At 40.6% G+C, this 19,239-nt stretch overlaps 1 protein-coding gene across 4 annotated transcripts in view; it reads left to right on the plus strand.

The window, feature by feature from the left end:
* ALDH1A2 (aldehyde dehydrogenase 1 family member A2) overlaps positions 1-19,239 on the plus strand; it is an 82,441-nt gene that overhangs the window by 51,554 nt on the left and 11,648 nt on the right. For all 4 annotated transcript variants that reach the window (XM_033517038.1, XM_015638616.3, XM_015638611.3 and 1 more), the window contains 6 exons: positions 38-178; positions 1,766-1,895; positions 6,951-7,012; positions 9,733-9,861; positions 9,998-10,111; positions 19,049-19,151. In XM_033517038.1, coding sequence (XP_033372929.1) covers positions 104-178; positions 1,766-1,895; positions 6,951-7,012; positions 9,733-9,861; positions 9,998-10,111; positions 19,049-19,151 — 613 coding nt within the window. In that variant the 5' untranslated portion in view covers positions 38-103. The remainder of the gene's footprint in view (positions 1-37; positions 179-1,765; positions 1,896-6,950; positions 7,013-9,732; positions 9,862-9,997; positions 10,112-19,048; positions 19,152-19,239) is intronic.

A 19,239-nucleotide genomic window follows, 5' to 3' on the forward strand; every position in this document is an offset into this window, starting at 1 on the left:
TACCTGTGTCTTCAATTTTCTTCTTCCTTCTTCCCAGGTTGATACAGACAAGGCAGTGAGGGCAGCTCGGCTGGCTTTTTCCCTGGGGTCGGTTTGGAGGAGAATGGATGCCTCAGAAAGAGGCCATCTCTTGGATAAGTTAGCAGACTTGGTCGAAAGGGACAGGGCAATTCTTGCTGTAAGTGGCACATAAAAATCAATTGATAGTTTTACATGCTGAAAAGCCAATTCCTTCATGAACGGGTTGATACGAATTGTGTGAAAACCACATGCATCTTCCTGCCTGAAATGGCTTTGTCCACTTACAACGTGATGCAAAACCCAGAAAAGCCAACGAGAGGCTTCCAGTGGGCTCAGATCAGCTTTGAATTGGACATGGTGCAAAAGCAGGGGCGTGCATACAGGCATGCCTGCCATGCACACCTGTAACGCTTCTAGAGTAAGAAATGGCAGGTTGGGATGATTTGTGCAGATGGGAAGGGAGGGCAGGTGAGGTGCTTAGGGACACAGCTGGTGACATGAAATCCGGGTGCGGCTCCGTTTCGCTCTCGGATGGAGCCATCGGAACGGTGGCATTGTTAATGTTGTTTTCCGCATGTCAAGTGCTTTGAACTAAGCCCGTGAACATCTTAATTCCAGCTTTGTCAACACTTAAATCATCTTACCGCCAGCAGATACTGTAAAATCGCCATGGGGAGAAGGAAGTGCACAGCAAATCAAGTTTACTCTGCCTGTCATTTAATTTTTATTTCTGAAGCCAAGTTCTTTACTGAGTTGCGCTGCAGGCAGTGCCATTAATTGCTCTTGGGGATATAAGTCAGTGCAGAATTAGGCCTCCATTCTTCTCTATAGAAACTCATTTGATGGTTGGTGTGTTACACATGGGCGTCCTTTGCCCGTTCTTAATGATTACTATTAGACAGCTATTGAGAATGAGTTAAGCTACTCAACATCTTAGGATATTTTATTGGATTTTTTTTGCTAAATGATCTTAGGAACCCCTAAGAGGATAGCTTAGAAGATACTTTTAAAAATAGGAATATTAACTAAAAAATAAATACATTAGCTTGTTAATTTATGAGCTTCCCTAGAGGAAAGTTTGTTTATTTGATGGCAATAAATAAACTGGCTGTACAGTATAGATATCTCAGACCTCAGCAGGAGTCTTGGCAACCATATAGAGAAATTTTTATATTCACATCAATTATATAAAGAGGGATGTGTCCATTCTTCTCTTTATGGATTCAGATCATTAATACAGGGTTACAAGGAGCCCCTTCTCAGCTGTTATCATTAACATAACAGAACCCAGTTTGACAGGCATTTTTATCTTGGCTCCTGATTAAAGCGATTCAGCATTTATAGATCTGGACCAAACACAGTGGCTATTAGGTTCAAAGTACACAAAGGCACATGTACATGCATGTGGATACACACAGAAACCCACAAGACAGACGGGCAGACAAACACACATAAACACACACATATGTTCTTAAAATCATGGCCATTCCAGAATACTCCAGAAGAAACCAGTTTGGGTTTTTCAAGGAAAAGACATTCTGTTCATGTTTACGAAAAGAAGTAACAAAGAGGATCAGATAATTGTTCAGAACCTTCTGGGTTAAAATTACATCAAGGTGCAACTGATTGGTCTTCATTAAAATCTTTGTCACAGTTCAAGAGCAGTTGAGATGGTGAATACTTAGGAACAACAGTCAAAAAATATTACTATACTTACATCTCTTAACTTTTTCTTGTCCTGCAGACTATGGAATCACTGAACAGTGGCAAACCATTCTTGCAAGCTTTCTATGTAGATCTCCAGGGAGTCATAAAAACCCTGAGGTATTACGCTGGTTGGGCAGACAAAATCCATGGAATGACCATTCCTGTAGGTAAGGGGAATTAAAGCACAAATGTGCACCTAAACCTTCTCATGGCCAGACTAAAGCTTGGTAGCTCACAGCTTCATGGAAGGCAGAGGAGAAGCCTGGGTTGCTCCTCCAGTGTGTAGTGTGTTGCTGAAGCAGATGTTGGAAAGTCAGCAATGGGAGCACTGGGTGCCCTGCTCTTGTTCTCCCCCACATGCACATGTGATGAAGGCTTGGTTTCTTTTGCATGTGTCCATCTGAGAAGAAGATAGCTCAATACCTACATTTAATTATTGACACGTGTGTAAAAATAGATGAGGTAGAAGCCTGGAAAATACTTTGGAACTAATGAAAACAGTGTTGGGTGCCTGTTTAAGAAACAGCATCATTATGTATCAATCTGGTATGTATATGTCTCCTTACTGCTTTTGCAAATAATTTTACCTTGGACTAACACTAGATCTAACTCAATTTATATTTTGAGAGCATTCTTAATGTTACTATAGGGAACTACATACATATGAGATATATTTTGTTATAGATGCTTCTTCAAATTATTCAGTGGGATGAGTTTTATATTGTATATATGAGATAAACCTTCATGTGTGCGATAAAATCATTATGTTCTTATTCTTTTGCTAAAGAGAGGTGAAAAAATCCTTACCATTATTTTTTCTTCAACAACTCTCTTCTTCCTGCCCCTCCCTCCCAGCTGTTTTACAAATACAGGCTGCATTGTCTGATGCAAACATATTCATTTGCAGTCCGGACTAGATGTACCAAGTGCTATAATTACACAACATGGCAAAAAAGCAGAAAATTATTTTATGTAGGTGCAGTCATTAAGATAAGTGTACTCATCTTTCATCTGCATAAAACAAATCTCTGGAAAAGCATTAAGGAAAATGAACATTCATTACATGGATTCTTTTTGGCTTCATGGTGCACGTGTTCATTGCACATGAGGGCACACTCAGGGATAAAGGCCCACTGCTGTAGCCCAGCTATTTCCCTGGTGTTTCACTGTGTGACAGTATCTGCAGTAGTCTCACTTGCCTCTCTACAGCAAAGCACCAAACTACCCAAGTGAGGCAAGCAGGTAAACTGAAAATGTGCCTTCCAAAATTTTCAGAAGGGAAACAACCTGTAACTCTTCTTGCAGTGTTACTCATCTTAGTGTTTCACCTTATTAAAACTGCAGAGTGCACTGACTGGTGTTTGTCTTCACTATCTTATTTTCACCAAAGAAATGAAAATAATATTTCAGGTGTAGACATTCCTGCAAGGACTCAAAGCTTTCCACAGTCATTTAGACTGAGATTCGTAAATCCCAGTTTTGCTGCTTGCACTTCACATTTAATCACACAAAAGTGCAGACCACACCATAAATTCATGTATTCAGCAAATTTCCTGTTCCCTAATCTCTTTCTCCCTGGTCAGTGAATGCTTCTTTCTCAGTCCTTAGCCCCACAGGTACACAGAAATTAGGTCAGCAACCAAAAGGCACTGCCAGATTAAGAAGAAGAAATATTCTCTGCTTATTCTTGGTTTCAAGTACCTTATAGGATAAAACCTGATTTTTTTTTTTCGGTAAGGTGGGCTATGGTGGGTGAAAGGAAGGCACATTTTCAGCATCCCTTCCTTAGTGCAAACTTTGTGCTAACACAGTTTTCAGTAGTGTGAAATCATAAGTCCATTCACAAATCTTCAGGGGATCAATTAGTTCTTCTTCGTTTAACACTTCTCTTTATTCCTCTGCTTTCACACCATAAATTTGTCATTCTCATGAAGCTATTTTAGGGCAAAGCCGCTGTTAAACAGTGGTGCTCTTTACGTTCACTTACCATCAGCTCACCAAAGATAAGACAACAAAATCAAAAAAACCCCCACTATTAAATCTTGTCTCTATTCAGTGTGCTAATAAATCTGAAACCTCCCAATGTTCTGTTGTTGCTGTTTTTGTTGAAGCTTTCTTTTCCTGTAAAATAAAAATAGGCAATTGATAGACAAGTAGAAGAAGAAGTGTGTTTTACAGTCACATTCCATTTGGTCCCAGAGCTACAAAACCTTCAGACTGCCCTTTGCTTGCTCCCATGCGTAAAGCCTTGATGATTTAAATTAAAACAGAATGAGGCTAGGCCAGAAACTGTTAAACTAATAAACTGAATGCAAGCAGAAATGTATCTTTAAAGCAATATATGCTATGATATAGTTTAAAGAGCCAATTCAGCTCTCCTCACCCACTTGTTTGCTGTGTCCTGCTATATGAGACATGGGACTGTATTATGGTTGTTATGCAAATAAAATATCCATGCTGGAGACTCCTGATGGAAATCTGAGCAAACACATCTGTGGAAGATATTGCTGTCCCAAAGTGAGATCCCTGGATAAATGGACCTTGCTTTCTGATTAAAAAATGAAAGTCTTTGGGCCAGGTGCTAAGCAGCTGCAAATTGATCTTGCTCTATTAATATCAGTGAGGACTGTAGAATGTCAGTTTACTTCAGCTGAGTATATTAAAAAAAACCCTTTAACACAAAATTTTAGATAGGATGTGGGATCAGTGTCAGGTCCCTCTGGCGGCCAGCTAGTAAAGGATAAGATAACAATCATCAGCCACAGCATCTTAGAATAAGGGTCATTAGCATGACTTAAAACACTCAAACATTTAAAAAGTCTCCTGTACAATTTGTAAGCACTAGGAACTTTGCTTACTGTTTAGAATAACGGAAATAAGCTCATTTAATTCTTAAGCTATTTTGTCATGGTAACAGCTTGTTCTGCATTATGGACAGGCTCTCTCTTAGATCCACCTTTGGCCTGTCCAGAGACATCCAAGGCTTCTGAAGAACTTCAAGTCACATATGTTCCCAAAGATATTGTTAGAAAGCAACCTCAAAAATCCCATCTTGACAGAAAATCTGTGGATGATGAACTTTGGAAGTAGGTGTCAAAAAGGGCATCTGTCTAGAGTCTAGTGGGAGACAGCAGGGAGAGCAGCTCTGCATGGGAGGCACCGCTCTGCGGAAAGAACGTTCTGCCTACGCTGGGCAGAATTAACCACCATTTGTCTGCCTTGGTAAGAGGTTCAGGTTATCTATAACTCTGTGATGAAGCACGCAGACATGTGGCAGTGATTATGCAGTGACAATCTAAAGTCAGACAGTGCTAATGTAACTGTGTTACTGTTATGTTGCCACCATCCTTCTGGCTTAGAACCCACCTCTCACAGTACTACTGAGTACAAGCCGGTATTTTTAGCTGAGTCCTCTGTGTTCCTCTTGAGCACTTAGACAGTTTTGCTTGTATGTACTTCTCTGTATTTTGATTTCTACTTTGCTTCTGCCGGATCTGATGAATCTTCCTATAGTCTGTGAACCACTGCTAGCATCTGTGAAAGATAACTTGGAAAACCAAACTGATCATCTCAGTCTGTGACACAAATAGTCTCATCTCCACTGGGGAGTTGTCAGACATCTGGAGATCAAAACATTACAACAGCGTTTTGTCAATGCAGTGCAAACCAACTGATAAACTATTTTCTTCTGCCTTTTCCTGAATCTCTTTTCTCTCTTTTCCTCCCTCCTTTATTTTCTCTGCTCTGTCCCTTGTCTTGGTTGCAGACTATTGTTACCTTTCTCATAATTATTCTGTATCTGGCCCCCAGTTGACATTTAGCTACTCTAGCTCAGGTTTCTACTGAGCAAATCCTGTAAAGCAGATGGATAGAAATAAGCAGACCTGACAATAAGTTATTTCTAATCAAATTCAAGTTGAAATCTTCTTAAACCCGAGAAATTTTAAGGATTAACCTGTTTATTGTTACCAGATAAATCTTAGAGGATATTGCAGCAGGTTCCCAAAACACACTCTCCATTGTGAAGTCAGGCCCTTCCCCAGTATTGCACAATATCTTCACTATTGATATAAGAGTGGCTGCAGCTTTGGACTGAACGAGGGGAGAGGCCGGGGCAGCCACTTCCCAGCCCAGCCTGGGAGGGAAAGCACATACCCTGTGTGAGACAGAACAATGGGAGCAAAAGCCCTGTAATCTCTCCTCCTCCTCCTCTTACTCCCTTCCGCTGTGTAACCTTTTCTTATCCTGGTAAATCATCTCCTGCCATTAAGCCTAGGTAACCTCATCATTTTCACATACTTAGCTGAAATTATTTTCCTAAGTTAAGAGATTTGAGGTTTTCTAGATGACCAAGCACTACAGGCCAAGGGGCACATTCAACTCATGCCTTTAGCATAGCCTTTCCCTCAGCTGTAGCCACACTGAAAAACATCTCACCTAAATTCAGAGATAGTTTGACTCTGGGCTAGTTTATACAGCTACAAGACTCAGCTGAGGTACAAAGGTGCAGTAAATCTACAGATGCAGGCTGAGCACACTAACAAAGCTACTGGTTAGACAGTACCTTAACTGATCCTTTAACCGGTCCCCACACAGCAGGTCCCTTTCTGGCTCTTTGTTAACTGTGAAGAAACCTGCATGTAGAACCTCAGCACGTGCTCCCAGACCTCAGGAAGTAAACGATGCTCAGTCACAAGTCACAACTTTCCTTCCTCATTCCACAACTAGAGATTGTGGTCCAGCTTTCCATCACTTCACACTGCCTATGTCCTCAATGGCAGATGAGTCAGCTCAGTGTTACTCTATTAGCCCACACTGGGTTGTAGATACCCCTTAATACTGTTGTGTTCCACTCATGCCTTTCAGGAAATTGCCTTTGTGTTGTGACTCTTCACTTCCCTCACCCTTAAACCAGCTGAGGCCAGTAAGTGCTTCCATGCTACTGCAATTTTATGTGCAGAACAGCTCTTTGCCAAGGAACAAAGCAGGTTACTTTCTGATGGGAAGCCTGCTTCCTTTGTTCTACAGAAAGAACAATTAGGTTGCTCCTGAACCTAGGTTTCCCATGCTGGCTCGCAAAAAAACACTTCCATGACTTCTTTATTTCTTTAACTGCCATCAAAGGCTGATCCTTAGAGTTTTTTCCCTCCCTCTATTTTAATTTTTTTTTTGTTCTGCCAAGTCAAACTGCACTTGAGAGTAAGCATGCTCATCTGTTTCAGATGGAGATTATTTTACGTTTACAAGACATGAACCCATCGGAGTGTGTGGACAGATCATCCCTGTGAGTATCTCTACTAGTGCTTTCTATTTATTTTCATTTGAACCAGTTCTCTTTAAAGACACATAAAACATGGTCTTCAGCTATGTGTGTTTTCCATTACGAAAAAAGCTGAGCTCATATTGTTGACATATCTTTAACAGCCTCCCTGCAAATGCTTATTTGAACATGCTAATAGGGTTTAGGCTCTGTTATTAGGAGTTAAGTTCTCAAGTCATAGAATTCACATGATTAAAACAAGCAAAGCAAAACACAGTGTTAATATGCTGTCAGTGGTTATGGATGTTCACACAACTTATGGAAAATTGATGCTTTGCTGTGGTAGTCTCTTTATTTATTTAGTTTTTACTGTGATTTAACAGGCTCCTCAGTTCCTGGGAGAATGTGATGTATTTTAATTCCGTTCTTTCCTTCTATTTCTTTTACAAGGCTGGAAGAGAAAAGGAAACTCCAGGAGACATATCATTACAATTAACATTGCATAGCTAATAGAAGACATGAAATGTTTGTTTTATTTGTTGTGAGAGAGAAACACATCATTTCATCAAATCCAATACTCCTCCTCCACCCCAGCAGACACCCTCATAATAAAATCTTGTTGAACATTGCATGGGAATTGCACTGAGAGGGTAACTTTTTCAGAAGAGCCAGTTAGCCAGCTTTGGCAGAAATTTCAATGGGAGGCTCACATATAGCTATTAAAATATTGCAAGGAAGCTTTTTGGCTTGACAAAACACTGGGGGACTAATCAGGTCATTCTCTGAAAATTTTGTTGATGTTGATTTTTTATTTTGTTCACATTACCACAAAACAACTAAACAGAAACACAAATCAATTCTATAACAAGAGAAGCAACCAGAAAAGATTACTTTAACAATGTTAAGCCCCTTTCCCCTATTTATATTTGTTATTATTTAATGGCTTTGTTAAGGGGTAGCTTTTGTGTTTGGCACTTGGCAGAAACCCAGAGAAACATGCAATGACTCAGAGAATCTGTGGCTACAGCCATCCTGCAAACACCTACACACTCTCCTAACTTGGTCCTTATGAATGAAAGATTCCATAGCTCTGTCCCCTTTCCTCAGCCAAGCACATACATAAGCATTTCCTAAACAACAACCCCAACATCTAACCCCAGCACTGCTGGACATCTCTTGTGCTTGTTTCACTGAGCTTAACTGACAGAAACTGCTGAAGAAACTTGGCCACAGGCTGAGAATTGTGCCAAAAGCAGGATTTATTTAGTTCAGATGTGTAAACCTTTGTTTGGGGTATCCAGTCACCTACCACACGTTAGTTCTTCCCTCAGTTTTTTCCTCCAAAGCCTGAAGATGCCTGTCATATCCATCTATTCTAACACCACTGCTGATCTGTTCTGTGTTTCCTCCACGCTACCAGTCCCAGAGGACAGCCCAGGCTGCTGCATGTGCTTTGCCATTGCCTGAGCAAATACATTATTCAAAAATAAAATTAAACAGCAAGTCTAACACTGAACTCCTCATCCTCTTTCACATCCCAGCTTCCATCAAAACATGTGCTCTTTGGCAGTGCTGTAGCATAAACAGGGCTATATAGTGCCCTATAAAACTGCTGTGAGCTCTCCTTGCAATGCCATTAGAAGTGCAGGCTGTTAGCACACTGCTGGCCCGACAGCTCCCCTCCCAGGTTTATGTACTGGAGATGGAATTAAAACATCACTTTGTCTCCGGAGTTTATAAACAACAGAGGGAGTAAAAAATTGGGTGTTCGGTGAAGGAAAGACAGTTGTGTATTTTTTCAAGCTAGCCAGGGGCTAGAGAGATGTCTGAGAGTGGCAGCTGATATGCATCAGACAGCAACAAGTTCTGGCCAGTGGCTGACTCTGCGACTGATACTTTCTATTCTCCTTCTAAAACAGACTGTTGTATGCATTTGTAAGAGTGATTGTGCAAGCACAGTTATTTTATTACTCTGACATTTTCACTAAAATCAGCAGGACTATCCACTTAACCTGCTAGGATCAGGCCCTGGTGCAAAAGGCTCGTTACTTTTATCCAAGGCACATTTGCTCAACAGACTAATATAATTCACTGCATCATCTGCTGCAGTTCAATGAAGTTATAATGGATGACAATACAACATTTTATAGCAGTGAAGAGTTTCTCAGCTTGTTTTTTTACTGTCCTTTTAACATCTCCCACATAGATTTCTCAGTAAGAAATCTTCAAGAAAATGAAAAGTTTTGATTGAACACTGACATTTATGGACTTTTTATTGTAATTCCATCAATTAAGGATTATATAATTTTGAGTATAAATTTTATATCTTAAGATGTATTCAGGGATATGAAATTTACATCCAAAACTGCTTCAACATGAACTAACAGTTCTTTCCAAATGTATAAGAAGCAAGACCTATTTTTATGGAACAATTACAAGTGCCAATAGTAAAACAGTAAATGAAATAAAAAGTTGTGACTTAAAAAATTAACAGATAACATAATTTTTTAATGGAGATTGCAGGTAAGGGTTGTATTTCTTGGAACAGGAGAGAAAGAACTAAGAAGTCGCTGTTGTTGCTTTTTTTAATGGCAGTAATTTTTTTTTAAAAATCCTTGCTTTGTGCTGGGAAAGATTTATGTTGAGGATCAGCCTGAGAAATAAGTGAGGTATCAGCTTGACATCTAGAAAACAAAACACCACGGCAATATTTTTCCATCTATCAACTTTTTTTTTTCCTACAGTGGAACTTCCCCCTGCTGATGTTTGCATGGAAGATTGCTCCTGCTCTGTGCTGTGGCAATACAGTAGTTATTAAACCAGCCGAACAAACACCACTCAGTGCTCTCTACATGGGTGCCCTCATCAAGGAGGTAAGAGGAACTGAGGGGAGTGATGTCTGTCTCTCCTCGTGGAGAGGGAACTACCAGCACATGCCTGCTGCAGCACATTCTCTAACAGTTCTCGTAACTCATGCTTACCTTCATTCATTCATTTCTGTTTTGACAGGCTGGCTTTCCACCAGGAGTTGTCAATATTTTGCCAGGATTTGGTCCAATTGTTGGTGCAGCCATAGCCTCTCATGTTGGCATTGATAAAATTGCTTTCACTGGATCCACTGAGGTAAGAGCATTCACACACTACTGCAAAATGAATAAATACTTCAGTCCTTGTGCTACTTTTCTCACTGACACTGAGAAAAGTAAAAGAGCTACATCTAAATAGCAGTGGTCTGTGCTTCCCAGCTAAACTCACGTACCACAGGACTTCCCAAGCACAAACGGCTCCTTTCCTCCAGCCCCTGCTGTGCTCGGCACCTCAGCACAGGAGATATGCCTGGAAAAATATTACTGGGATTTCCTGTGGGCTTATGAGGATGTGAATCACATGCAAGTAGGCAGAACATCCCATGTATATCATTGCACACATAAGTGCTGCTTTAACATCCATAATTTGTGTATCCTGCTGTACTTGGGGAAAAGGGAGAGGAAGGGAGCAAGTTGTGCAAATACACTCCAAATTTGATGCTGCATTCAAGTATATTGAGGATGAGGAGGAGACCTAAAAAGGAAGGAATGCAGGGAGAAAAGGAGATTGTCCAAGGTGTCAGTTCCCAAAATGATGGAAAGAAGCTGGCCAGAGGATAAAGGGAGCCAGTTGTCTCCTGGATGCCAAAATGTCTTGCTATGAGCCTATGCTGCAGTTGTTTGAGAGGAGGCTCACTCTGAAGATGCAGGCTGCAATCTACAGCAAGACTAACCCCCAAAACTCTCATCACATCTTGCTCTCAAATATGTGCCAAGCTGGCTGTTATCAGGGTTGGGGTGGGGATGACAGAGGTACTCCAGACTGAAGTCACAGAGAAGGGGCCTTATCTCATCGTCTGAAGGCAGACAGAAAGGAATCTCTGTGGGAGTTTCAGGGCTGGTTATATTTAGAGAGTGCTAAACCCAGCCCTTTTCAATTCAAAATCTGACAAACTATTGTATGGAGGGAGCTAAACCCCAGGGATCCAGTCTCTCTTTGATATGTTTGACTCCCACTCGTGGCAGTGGAAGGCTTTATGCATCCCGGGGATACTGCTCTTCACAGTGAGGCAATTTGTTTTTTTGATTTGTGTTGATAAATTCACTGACCATGCAACCCTGCTAGATATGTGTGGGTATCTCCCTGGTGGGCCCAAGGATTGCAGAGACCAGCTCAATTATTTCAAATAAATTATTCTGGTGGAATTATTCTGTAATTGAGTTTGCAAGTCACACACAAACCTAAATTACCAGTAAAACGTAGCTGCAGTCGTATGCCTAATTTGCACACACAGGTGTTTTGCAATTATTATAGTACATGATTTTTTTAATGACAACTTCAGATTCTAACATACACCGGTTACATTCTAAGTCAATAGCTATATTAGATTTCAGATTATTCTATGGAATTACTCTAGTCATTATGTCTCCTGTATCCAATTAAGATTAGCATCCTGGAATACTGAAAATTTTAATATGAGCTGATTACCCCCCATAAATTAAGTTGAAACAATTGTTTTCATAAAAATATGTGGTCTCTGTTTAAGATAAATATTCTATTATACAGGATGTTGCACTGTTTGGAAGAAGAAAAATACAGATGGGTTAGGTTTCAAAGTTGTCTCTTGTAGCCAAAATAAATTTTATTGTAGTTCCAGACAGCTTTAGTTTTAATAGGCGTTTAAACTCAAAAGCTGTGGGTTTTATACTAACTCAGTGCCTACCTTTAAAAGCCTTACTAATAGGAAGTGAAAAGCATTACAGAGATGAAAAAGCAATTCTCTAAGAACCTAAAGCAAGAACAGATGGATCGTTTTAATGCAGAGTTAGTGTAAACTATTCCATATTGTTTCTGATTTCCTGTAACACTGAATTCTTGTAACAGCAAGTCAACATTGTAACATTTTAAACACCATGTTCTGATATGAGCTGGACTACAGTCTCTGACTCCTCCAAAGCAGATTTCAATTCCTAGAGAAATAGTAATGGAAGCATTTTTTCTCTCTGGTACTTGTCTGAAGCATGTCAACTGTACACTCCAGTGATGGGGATTTCCAATAGCCATTAGGTGTATAAACACCACGTATTAACTCCATTCCATACATGTACTAGCTAAGGCAGTTCATGATGGGCAAGTTAATGATAAAACCTATCAGTACAAATGCAAAGATCTTCAAATTGAGATTCTGAAGCACAGTTTTTTTCAAGCTTTCACCATGAGGTCCTTTTATAGAAATTCTTTACGTTTGAAGTATACTTATAGCTAATGAAAACTCCCCATTTGCCTGTAAAAATCACAAAAATGGGATATTATTATATTTTTCCTGCAGTATTCTTAAAAACAGGCTGCTCCTCCTTCAAAAAAAAAATAAAATTGAATGATGATAATGTGTTCCAATATTTGTAGAACCCAATCCATAGAAATATGAGCCAAAAGGCCAAGTTCACAATCTTAATAAAGCCTGACCCAGCCACACCGCAGAGCCCTCCAGCCTCGCACTTTATCTTGCAACAGGACCAGTACCAGATGCCCACAGAAGAAGAGAGCATGTGTAGAGTGATCCTTTCCTTGCTGCAGCCTCACAGCTTCTGGCCATCAATGCCTTACACATTTCCTGAGCCCAGAGGTGCATGTGGACACTTGTATCCCATGCACCAGTGGCCTTGTCACCCGTCCATTGGTCCAGCTCTTGACACTCCTGATGACTGGGAGGCCTCAAGCCTGTGCCCATGCAATGACAACACAGAAATAACTTTCAACTTCTGCTTCTGATTTCTAATTTACACCTATCCAGTGTGCACTCTCTTCTCTGGATTTTAGATTCTCAGGCGCTCTGGATTTTTCTTAAGTACTGCTGTTTACTTTTCACACACCCCCTACAAAATAATGTGTGAAAAAGCATAAAGAGCTCTTTTTCTCTGGCGCCATTACTGTTTGATTTCACTTCTCTCCCATCTTTCCTGTTGCCCCTCCTTTTATGGGTTAGCTTGCACACATTAAAAGAATAGTCTGCCAACTCTTTCATGCCTCAGCCTATCTGCTTATGAAACACCCTCCCATGGATCATCTTCCTCTCCCAATCCCCTAGTAAATGTATCTCAAAATTCTTCCCTCCACAGCTCACTTGGAAGGGGAAGGGTTCTGCAAACTCCTGGCAGGCTATGGATTTCACTCTGACAACTGTCACGCTGAAAGAGATAAAATCATACTGAGTATGAAAGGCCATCTAAAATACTGTGCCTCCTTAGATTCCAGTAGCTTTCTTGGCTTCTCTGCCTGCTTCAGCTCACTCTTGAGCAGTCTGTTTGGTACAGGCATTTTAACCAAAATGTTTATTTTTACTGTATTGGTTTTAGTGAACCAGGGCTAATCCATGATCCTCCTTAATTACAGCAATCTCCTCTCAGGCTTCACTGACACATTTTTTCCTCATCTTCCATGATCAGATGAAATTTAAACTGACATAACCAAACTTTCTTCCAGCCAACATGACCATGTTAACAGTTGCTCCTATCCTTTTCCTACCTTTCCATGAAAATCCATAATCAACTTACATATCTCATTACATCCTTTTGAATTTCTCCTTTCCCCTTCTGGTCCCAAGCTGCAGGGTGAAGCTCCCACTCCCTGGGAGCATGCGAGAGGTAAAGCTCAGCTGTGTCCCGTTCCCCCCAATGTTTACTGCACAGGCCTTTTCCTTTTGTACTGCCCCTCTGTGCCTCAGCTTCTCCACTGTTCCACATATTCTTGTCTGAGTTCCTTTAAAAAAAATTATTAGCAATGATTTAATTAAAACTAGTAATTTATGATTCCTGAGTTTAAGAACAGGTCCAAACTCAGGATGTCTGGGATTTCCATATATCTGCTGTTGGGCTGCAGTGCTCAGAAGTACAGGAGATGTTCTACAAGTCTCTTCCCCAGCGAAATATCAGTGGGCTTTATGTATTTCCAAGACAAGTGCTGATGAGGGGACAATTTCTACGCATACCGCAAGTGCAAAGACTTTCTTCATATTACTTTCTTATTCTCTGAAAGAACTTTTGCTCTGCAAAAAAAAGGTGAGAGACCTTCAAATATCAGAGAAAAGCAGTCATCAGAAGCAGGTTTACTCTTCATTTGCCTTTATTTCCATTCAAATCTGTGAGCTCAGTTAAAGCTTTGCAAATACAGCCATTTTCCTGCTGTGAGCTGTCTGCCCAAGTCAGATGTGTGCTCTCATGCTCCATCTGAACTGGAACTGGTGTGGGGATGGTGTACCCATAAGCTCCTGGGACACAGGCAATTGTTGAGGGCAGTATGTTCTGGGTTTAAAATTAGAGATGATTATGAAGAGTAAGAAGTTACAAATTTTTTAAAATGCAGATTTAAAGCCCTGCCTGGGATAAAAATTGTATTTTGATTGTTGCAAAAGTTTAATGAGTTCTAATAACTTCTGTTTAAAACCAAATGTGTAACCTCTAAATCAGACTGGCTTACAACTCTCTCCAGTTGTTAAATGCTCTCAAGATGAGAATTATAGATAGCACACAAAACATTTGAAGTTCTGGCCAACAAGAAATGTATCCTAAGTGGCTGGTTTCCACTTTGTTCAAACTACGACCCATTAAAATGCAGACAGATTTAAGATAGGATTCAGGTCTGTGTTCAGGCAGTTCTGTAGAGTAACCCAAATAAATATCCAACAAATTGGTTTGGTTGCCTGTGTAAACAAAAGGTCTATAAACAACTGCAATAAACCCCAGCAAAAGAGTCTGCATTTTGCTTGGCAGAATGTTTTCTTTATGCACTTAGATTAACAAACCATGATCTCATCATTAGTCAACAAGATACTAGAGAGATCATCAAAGCAAACTACGGGAGAGTTGAGATTGATTCATGCCAAACAAATGTTTGTAGCTAACAGCTGTATTACCACTGATTCTAATTTACTCAGCAGGATTCTCCTTTCATTTCCAAAGTGAGATGAATGTCCCAAAGCATGATGTAGACAGAATGTCTTCCTACTGCACAGGCAACGAGTTGTGTGAGCTCTCCTGGATCACACAATCTCTTGCTGATTTTAGGCTTCATGAAGAATTGCAACCTGGCATTTTTTACTTTAGCAATAAGAATCCTAAAGGTGATTGACATATTCTGCAAAGTCTGTGAGCTTATGGTGCCACACACGTGCCCTATGTAAGGATTTAGGGAGGCTACATTAGCATTCATTCCTGCTCCTGCGGAATCTTTTGGATCCCATCTAGGACAGCTTGTGCCTCCTGAATGAGAAGTTGTTTTCCTTTTCCTTCCTTTGTGTCTTTGGTAGCATTTAGGAAGCTGTCCCTGGGTAACTGTTGTGCCTCTGCCTACAAAAGATGCACTTCAAAAGGAATCACCTTCTTAAACCCAATACAAATAAGATGGTGTATCAGTCCTATCAACTTCAGCAGGAGTTTAGCCACAGACTTCCATGGGGCCAAGATTTAACCTATGGAACAAATGAGCCATTTATAGCTTAGGAGTGTCTCCAGGAATTTGTGTTTGGGATTGCCTTTTCACTTGTGCTGCACTATTCAGTATGCTCTTTCCAGGGCTGCTCCTCACACAGTCAAAAAAAGCTGCTCTTCTTTGTGTCAGTATATAATATTTGCTTGTCCTTATGGGACACACAACCTGAACATGCCAGGAGGCTCTAAAATGTTTGTTGGAAAGATTTTGCATATAATCTGGAATTCATAAAAAATAAGGCAGAGTGAGGGAGCAGTAGCATGGGTTTGAGGGTTTTGCCAAAACAATGACATCCAGTGTCTCAATAGCTGGAGAGAGAGAACTGTACTTCAGAAAACACTGTAAATTTCTGCCTAGCCACACCATCTCCTCAAAACTTAATCCATCTCTTGTAACTTAAACCACTTACTGTTCTTCAGATATTCTCTCAATATCCCAAGAAAGGTATAGAGGGTATTACTTAAAATGCCTAACTAACTGATGATGTATATCTCCTCTGTCAAATACTGCACTGTTTGTGGAATCTTGTAATCCATACATCTCCCTGTGCAGTTCTTCCCTTCACTGTCTTGTCTGTGACAGAAAATGACCTGCTGTTCAGCTAGACTGCAGTTCCCCTATATTCAGGTGCTCCCTGATGATTTACTGTTTATCTGTGAGCAAAGGAAGTTCAGAGCAAAGGAGAACTCAGGCATTCTGAATGACAGAGCTGAAGAGGAAGTACCACAAATCTTGGAGGTTTGCTTTTGACTCATGAGACTTTGAGTGCTCTAACAGTAACAGGCAAACCCACCTGTACCCTTCAGAAATACAGAGTTCTGTCAGAAAACTGAAAATTAAGAGAACAAGAAAGGCAAGGAATGTTTTTTAATTTCTTCACTAAGCTGAAAATGCAACTGCTTAAGTCTCCTCTTGAAAGAGACACTAAACTTCCATACAGAGAAAGCTTAAATAAACAACAATCAAATGTTTTAGATCATGATACATTCTCACTGCCCAATGTCACACCATTGACAGTCCAGAAACAGACCCTTACAGGACGATCGTTCAAATGGCTTTGTTGCACAGGAGTGCCTCAAACTACTTTTTAAATCTTTGTTGTTGTTGGTCTGCATAACAAATTGTTTTCTTTGAGATGGACCAAATTACATCTGCCTCACCCTCCGTGCAGCTTACGAGGTTATGGTACTTCACAAGCTATCCGGGGATACTCCTGATATCAATCTTGAAGCCTATTCAAAACAAGGATGGGGAGTCAAGCCTTTCTCTGCCAACATTCCTGCTGAATAATCACACAGCTCCATTATCTGTGGGGGAGTCCTCTCTTCCAGCGTTGCCTCTCCGGGCTGTGCTGCCTGTTGGGAGCTCAGGGATAGAGCTGAGAGACACCGCGGGAAGCGTGTCCTGAAAGGCCGTGCAGATTGCAACACTATCACTTATCCCTTTCATGCTGTCTTTCTCCATAAAGAGGGGCTCAGTCACAAAAGGCCGCCTTTGTCACTAAATAACCACGGTGCTGGTGCCTTCCCGAAGACTTTTCTCAACTTGTAAGTGCACAGGGCACAACGGGAGCACAGTGAACAAAAATGCTGAGCAGCATGAGCCCCACCATCCTGATGTCTACACTGATCTCTAACAGGAAAGACACAGTGAAACCTTCTAATAAGTTTTCACTTGGAAACTTCACAACAACTTCCCCTGTATTAAAAATACCTCAGACTACACTTTTCCAAATTTACACCACTGTCTTAAAGCCCTTTGGACTTGAATATTTGCCACAAACACTGTACTTGGACTTGCATACTTGTCAATCACTTGTTTGCGTGGAATCCTTTCAAAATCTTTACTTACATGTACAGTGTTTTGATATTAAAGTAGAATGGAAGGCAGAGAGATGAGGGCAGACGTTGCTCTGGCTTTCTTGGTCTGTCCTGCTCTTTGTGAATTTTTGAGGGGAAATAGCTGGTGTTTGCTCTTTGAGAGAGGGAGGTTTAAGGCAGTGAGGGTGTGAATGGCATTGGCTGGCACGGGCTATAAACACAGAACTCTGGTTTCCAGGGTACATTTTCAGCACAGTTTGAGAGGCTGGAATTTCCAGATGACGTGCTCGATGTATGTGGTGGGGGTGGAAGGCAGAAAGGATCCTTTTTTTCAGGTTCACTTCTGGCTGTCAGTCAAACATAGCAATAAAATCAGCTCCAATTAAGGGGATATGCAAGGAATTTCATGATAATGTCAACACTCCATTCCATCAATACAGGGGTAAAGAAAAAAAGCTTTTTCTTTTTTTTTTAAAAAAGAAAAAACCTCAGTCACACTCAACTGTGGTATCACCAGATAAACAGTTAATCACAAACGTACATGAAGTGGTTCACAATTCCTTCATTATCCTGTGGAGTTTTTCCTTTGTTTTTTTTTCTTTGGGGGCCCTGGTTTCTGTTTCATTTGCTTTCTGATTACTCCAGTGCTGACTTAACTTTCTCTAGCAGACTGCCTTTAATTCTCTAAGAGGTTCAGCTTCTCATCCATTAACCCCTTGCTGCAGGGAATCTCACTCACATAACCTTAGAAATAGAAAACAGATAGAGAGACCAGAGAAAAAACATGGGGAAAAAAGCCCAGCTCTGGGCTCACTCCCATTTCACTTCATCTCTTTCTGTGTGACATTAAAACATATCCCAGTTAAAATAAAGCACTCACCAAGGTTCTTAAGCTTCTCAATATTCTATAGGTACTTTTAGTCCTGTGTTTTACCAAGTAGGAGACTAAATCTACCCATGATTACTTCCTTAGCTGCAAAATGGTCACAGTTACACTACAACTGTACAAAAGCTGATCTATTTTGGATTTGTTGATCCAGGGAGAGGAATTTCCTGGGAGCATAGCTGCCCCTCCAACTGTACTGATGTGGAAGCACATCAGATCTGTAGCTGTCAGATTGCTACTCCATTTAATCTACTCTTATGTTCATTGGTGAATCTGCAATTTGTGGCTGCTGCAGCTGACCCCACAATCTACAAAGACATTTTAGAGGCAATTTTGACCTCCTCAACCCATATCAAGATTATCTGTGGTGCAGCTGTGGGTCAGGACTGGGATGGTGCTTTTGTAACTTCTTGCCTACTTGGTATTCTGCTCTGTGCTGTTAATCCTGCAGAGGAGGAGGATGACTTCATCAGTATTTGAAGTATTAAGCCTTGTGAACATGTCAGTGGTTTGGATGGAAGAAATTGTAGTTACATCCATTTCAAATTTCTAATTCAGCCCTCCTAAAATGCCTGAAAAGAAAGCCCCAATCCATTTTAGCATAGCTGCATAGGGGTGAATGCTACACAAACTTAGTGCTGTGCCTTATCCCCTCTCAATTTCCAGGGGGGAAAAAAAATAATAAAATAAAGGGAAGCTGTCCACTACTGATGAGAATATGTTTGGAACGAAGAACCTGCTGGATTATTTAAAGCTCTGCTCTACTGATAGCCAACCCTGGCTGTTAAAATGAACTGTATGACTACATTCCCTGTAAAATGTGTCTCCATTTCCTTTCAGGTTGGGAAGCTGATCCAAGAAGCAGCTGGAAGGAGTAATTTGAAGAGAGTTACACTGGAGCTGGGTGGGAAAAGCCCAAACATCATTTTCGCAGATGCTGATTGTAAGTCAGCACTTCCATATTTTTGCTAAAAACATATCTGCATGATGTCTTTTTCCTTTTTTTTTTTTATAAACTAATTTTAGGGCAC

The sequence above is a fragment of the Parus major genome, chromosome 10 (genome assembly GCF_001522545.3).
Source record: "Parus major isolate Abel chromosome 10, Parus_major1.1, whole genome shotgun sequence".
Taxonomy (NCBI): domain Eukaryota; kingdom Metazoa; phylum Chordata; class Aves; order Passeriformes; family Paridae; genus Parus; species Parus major.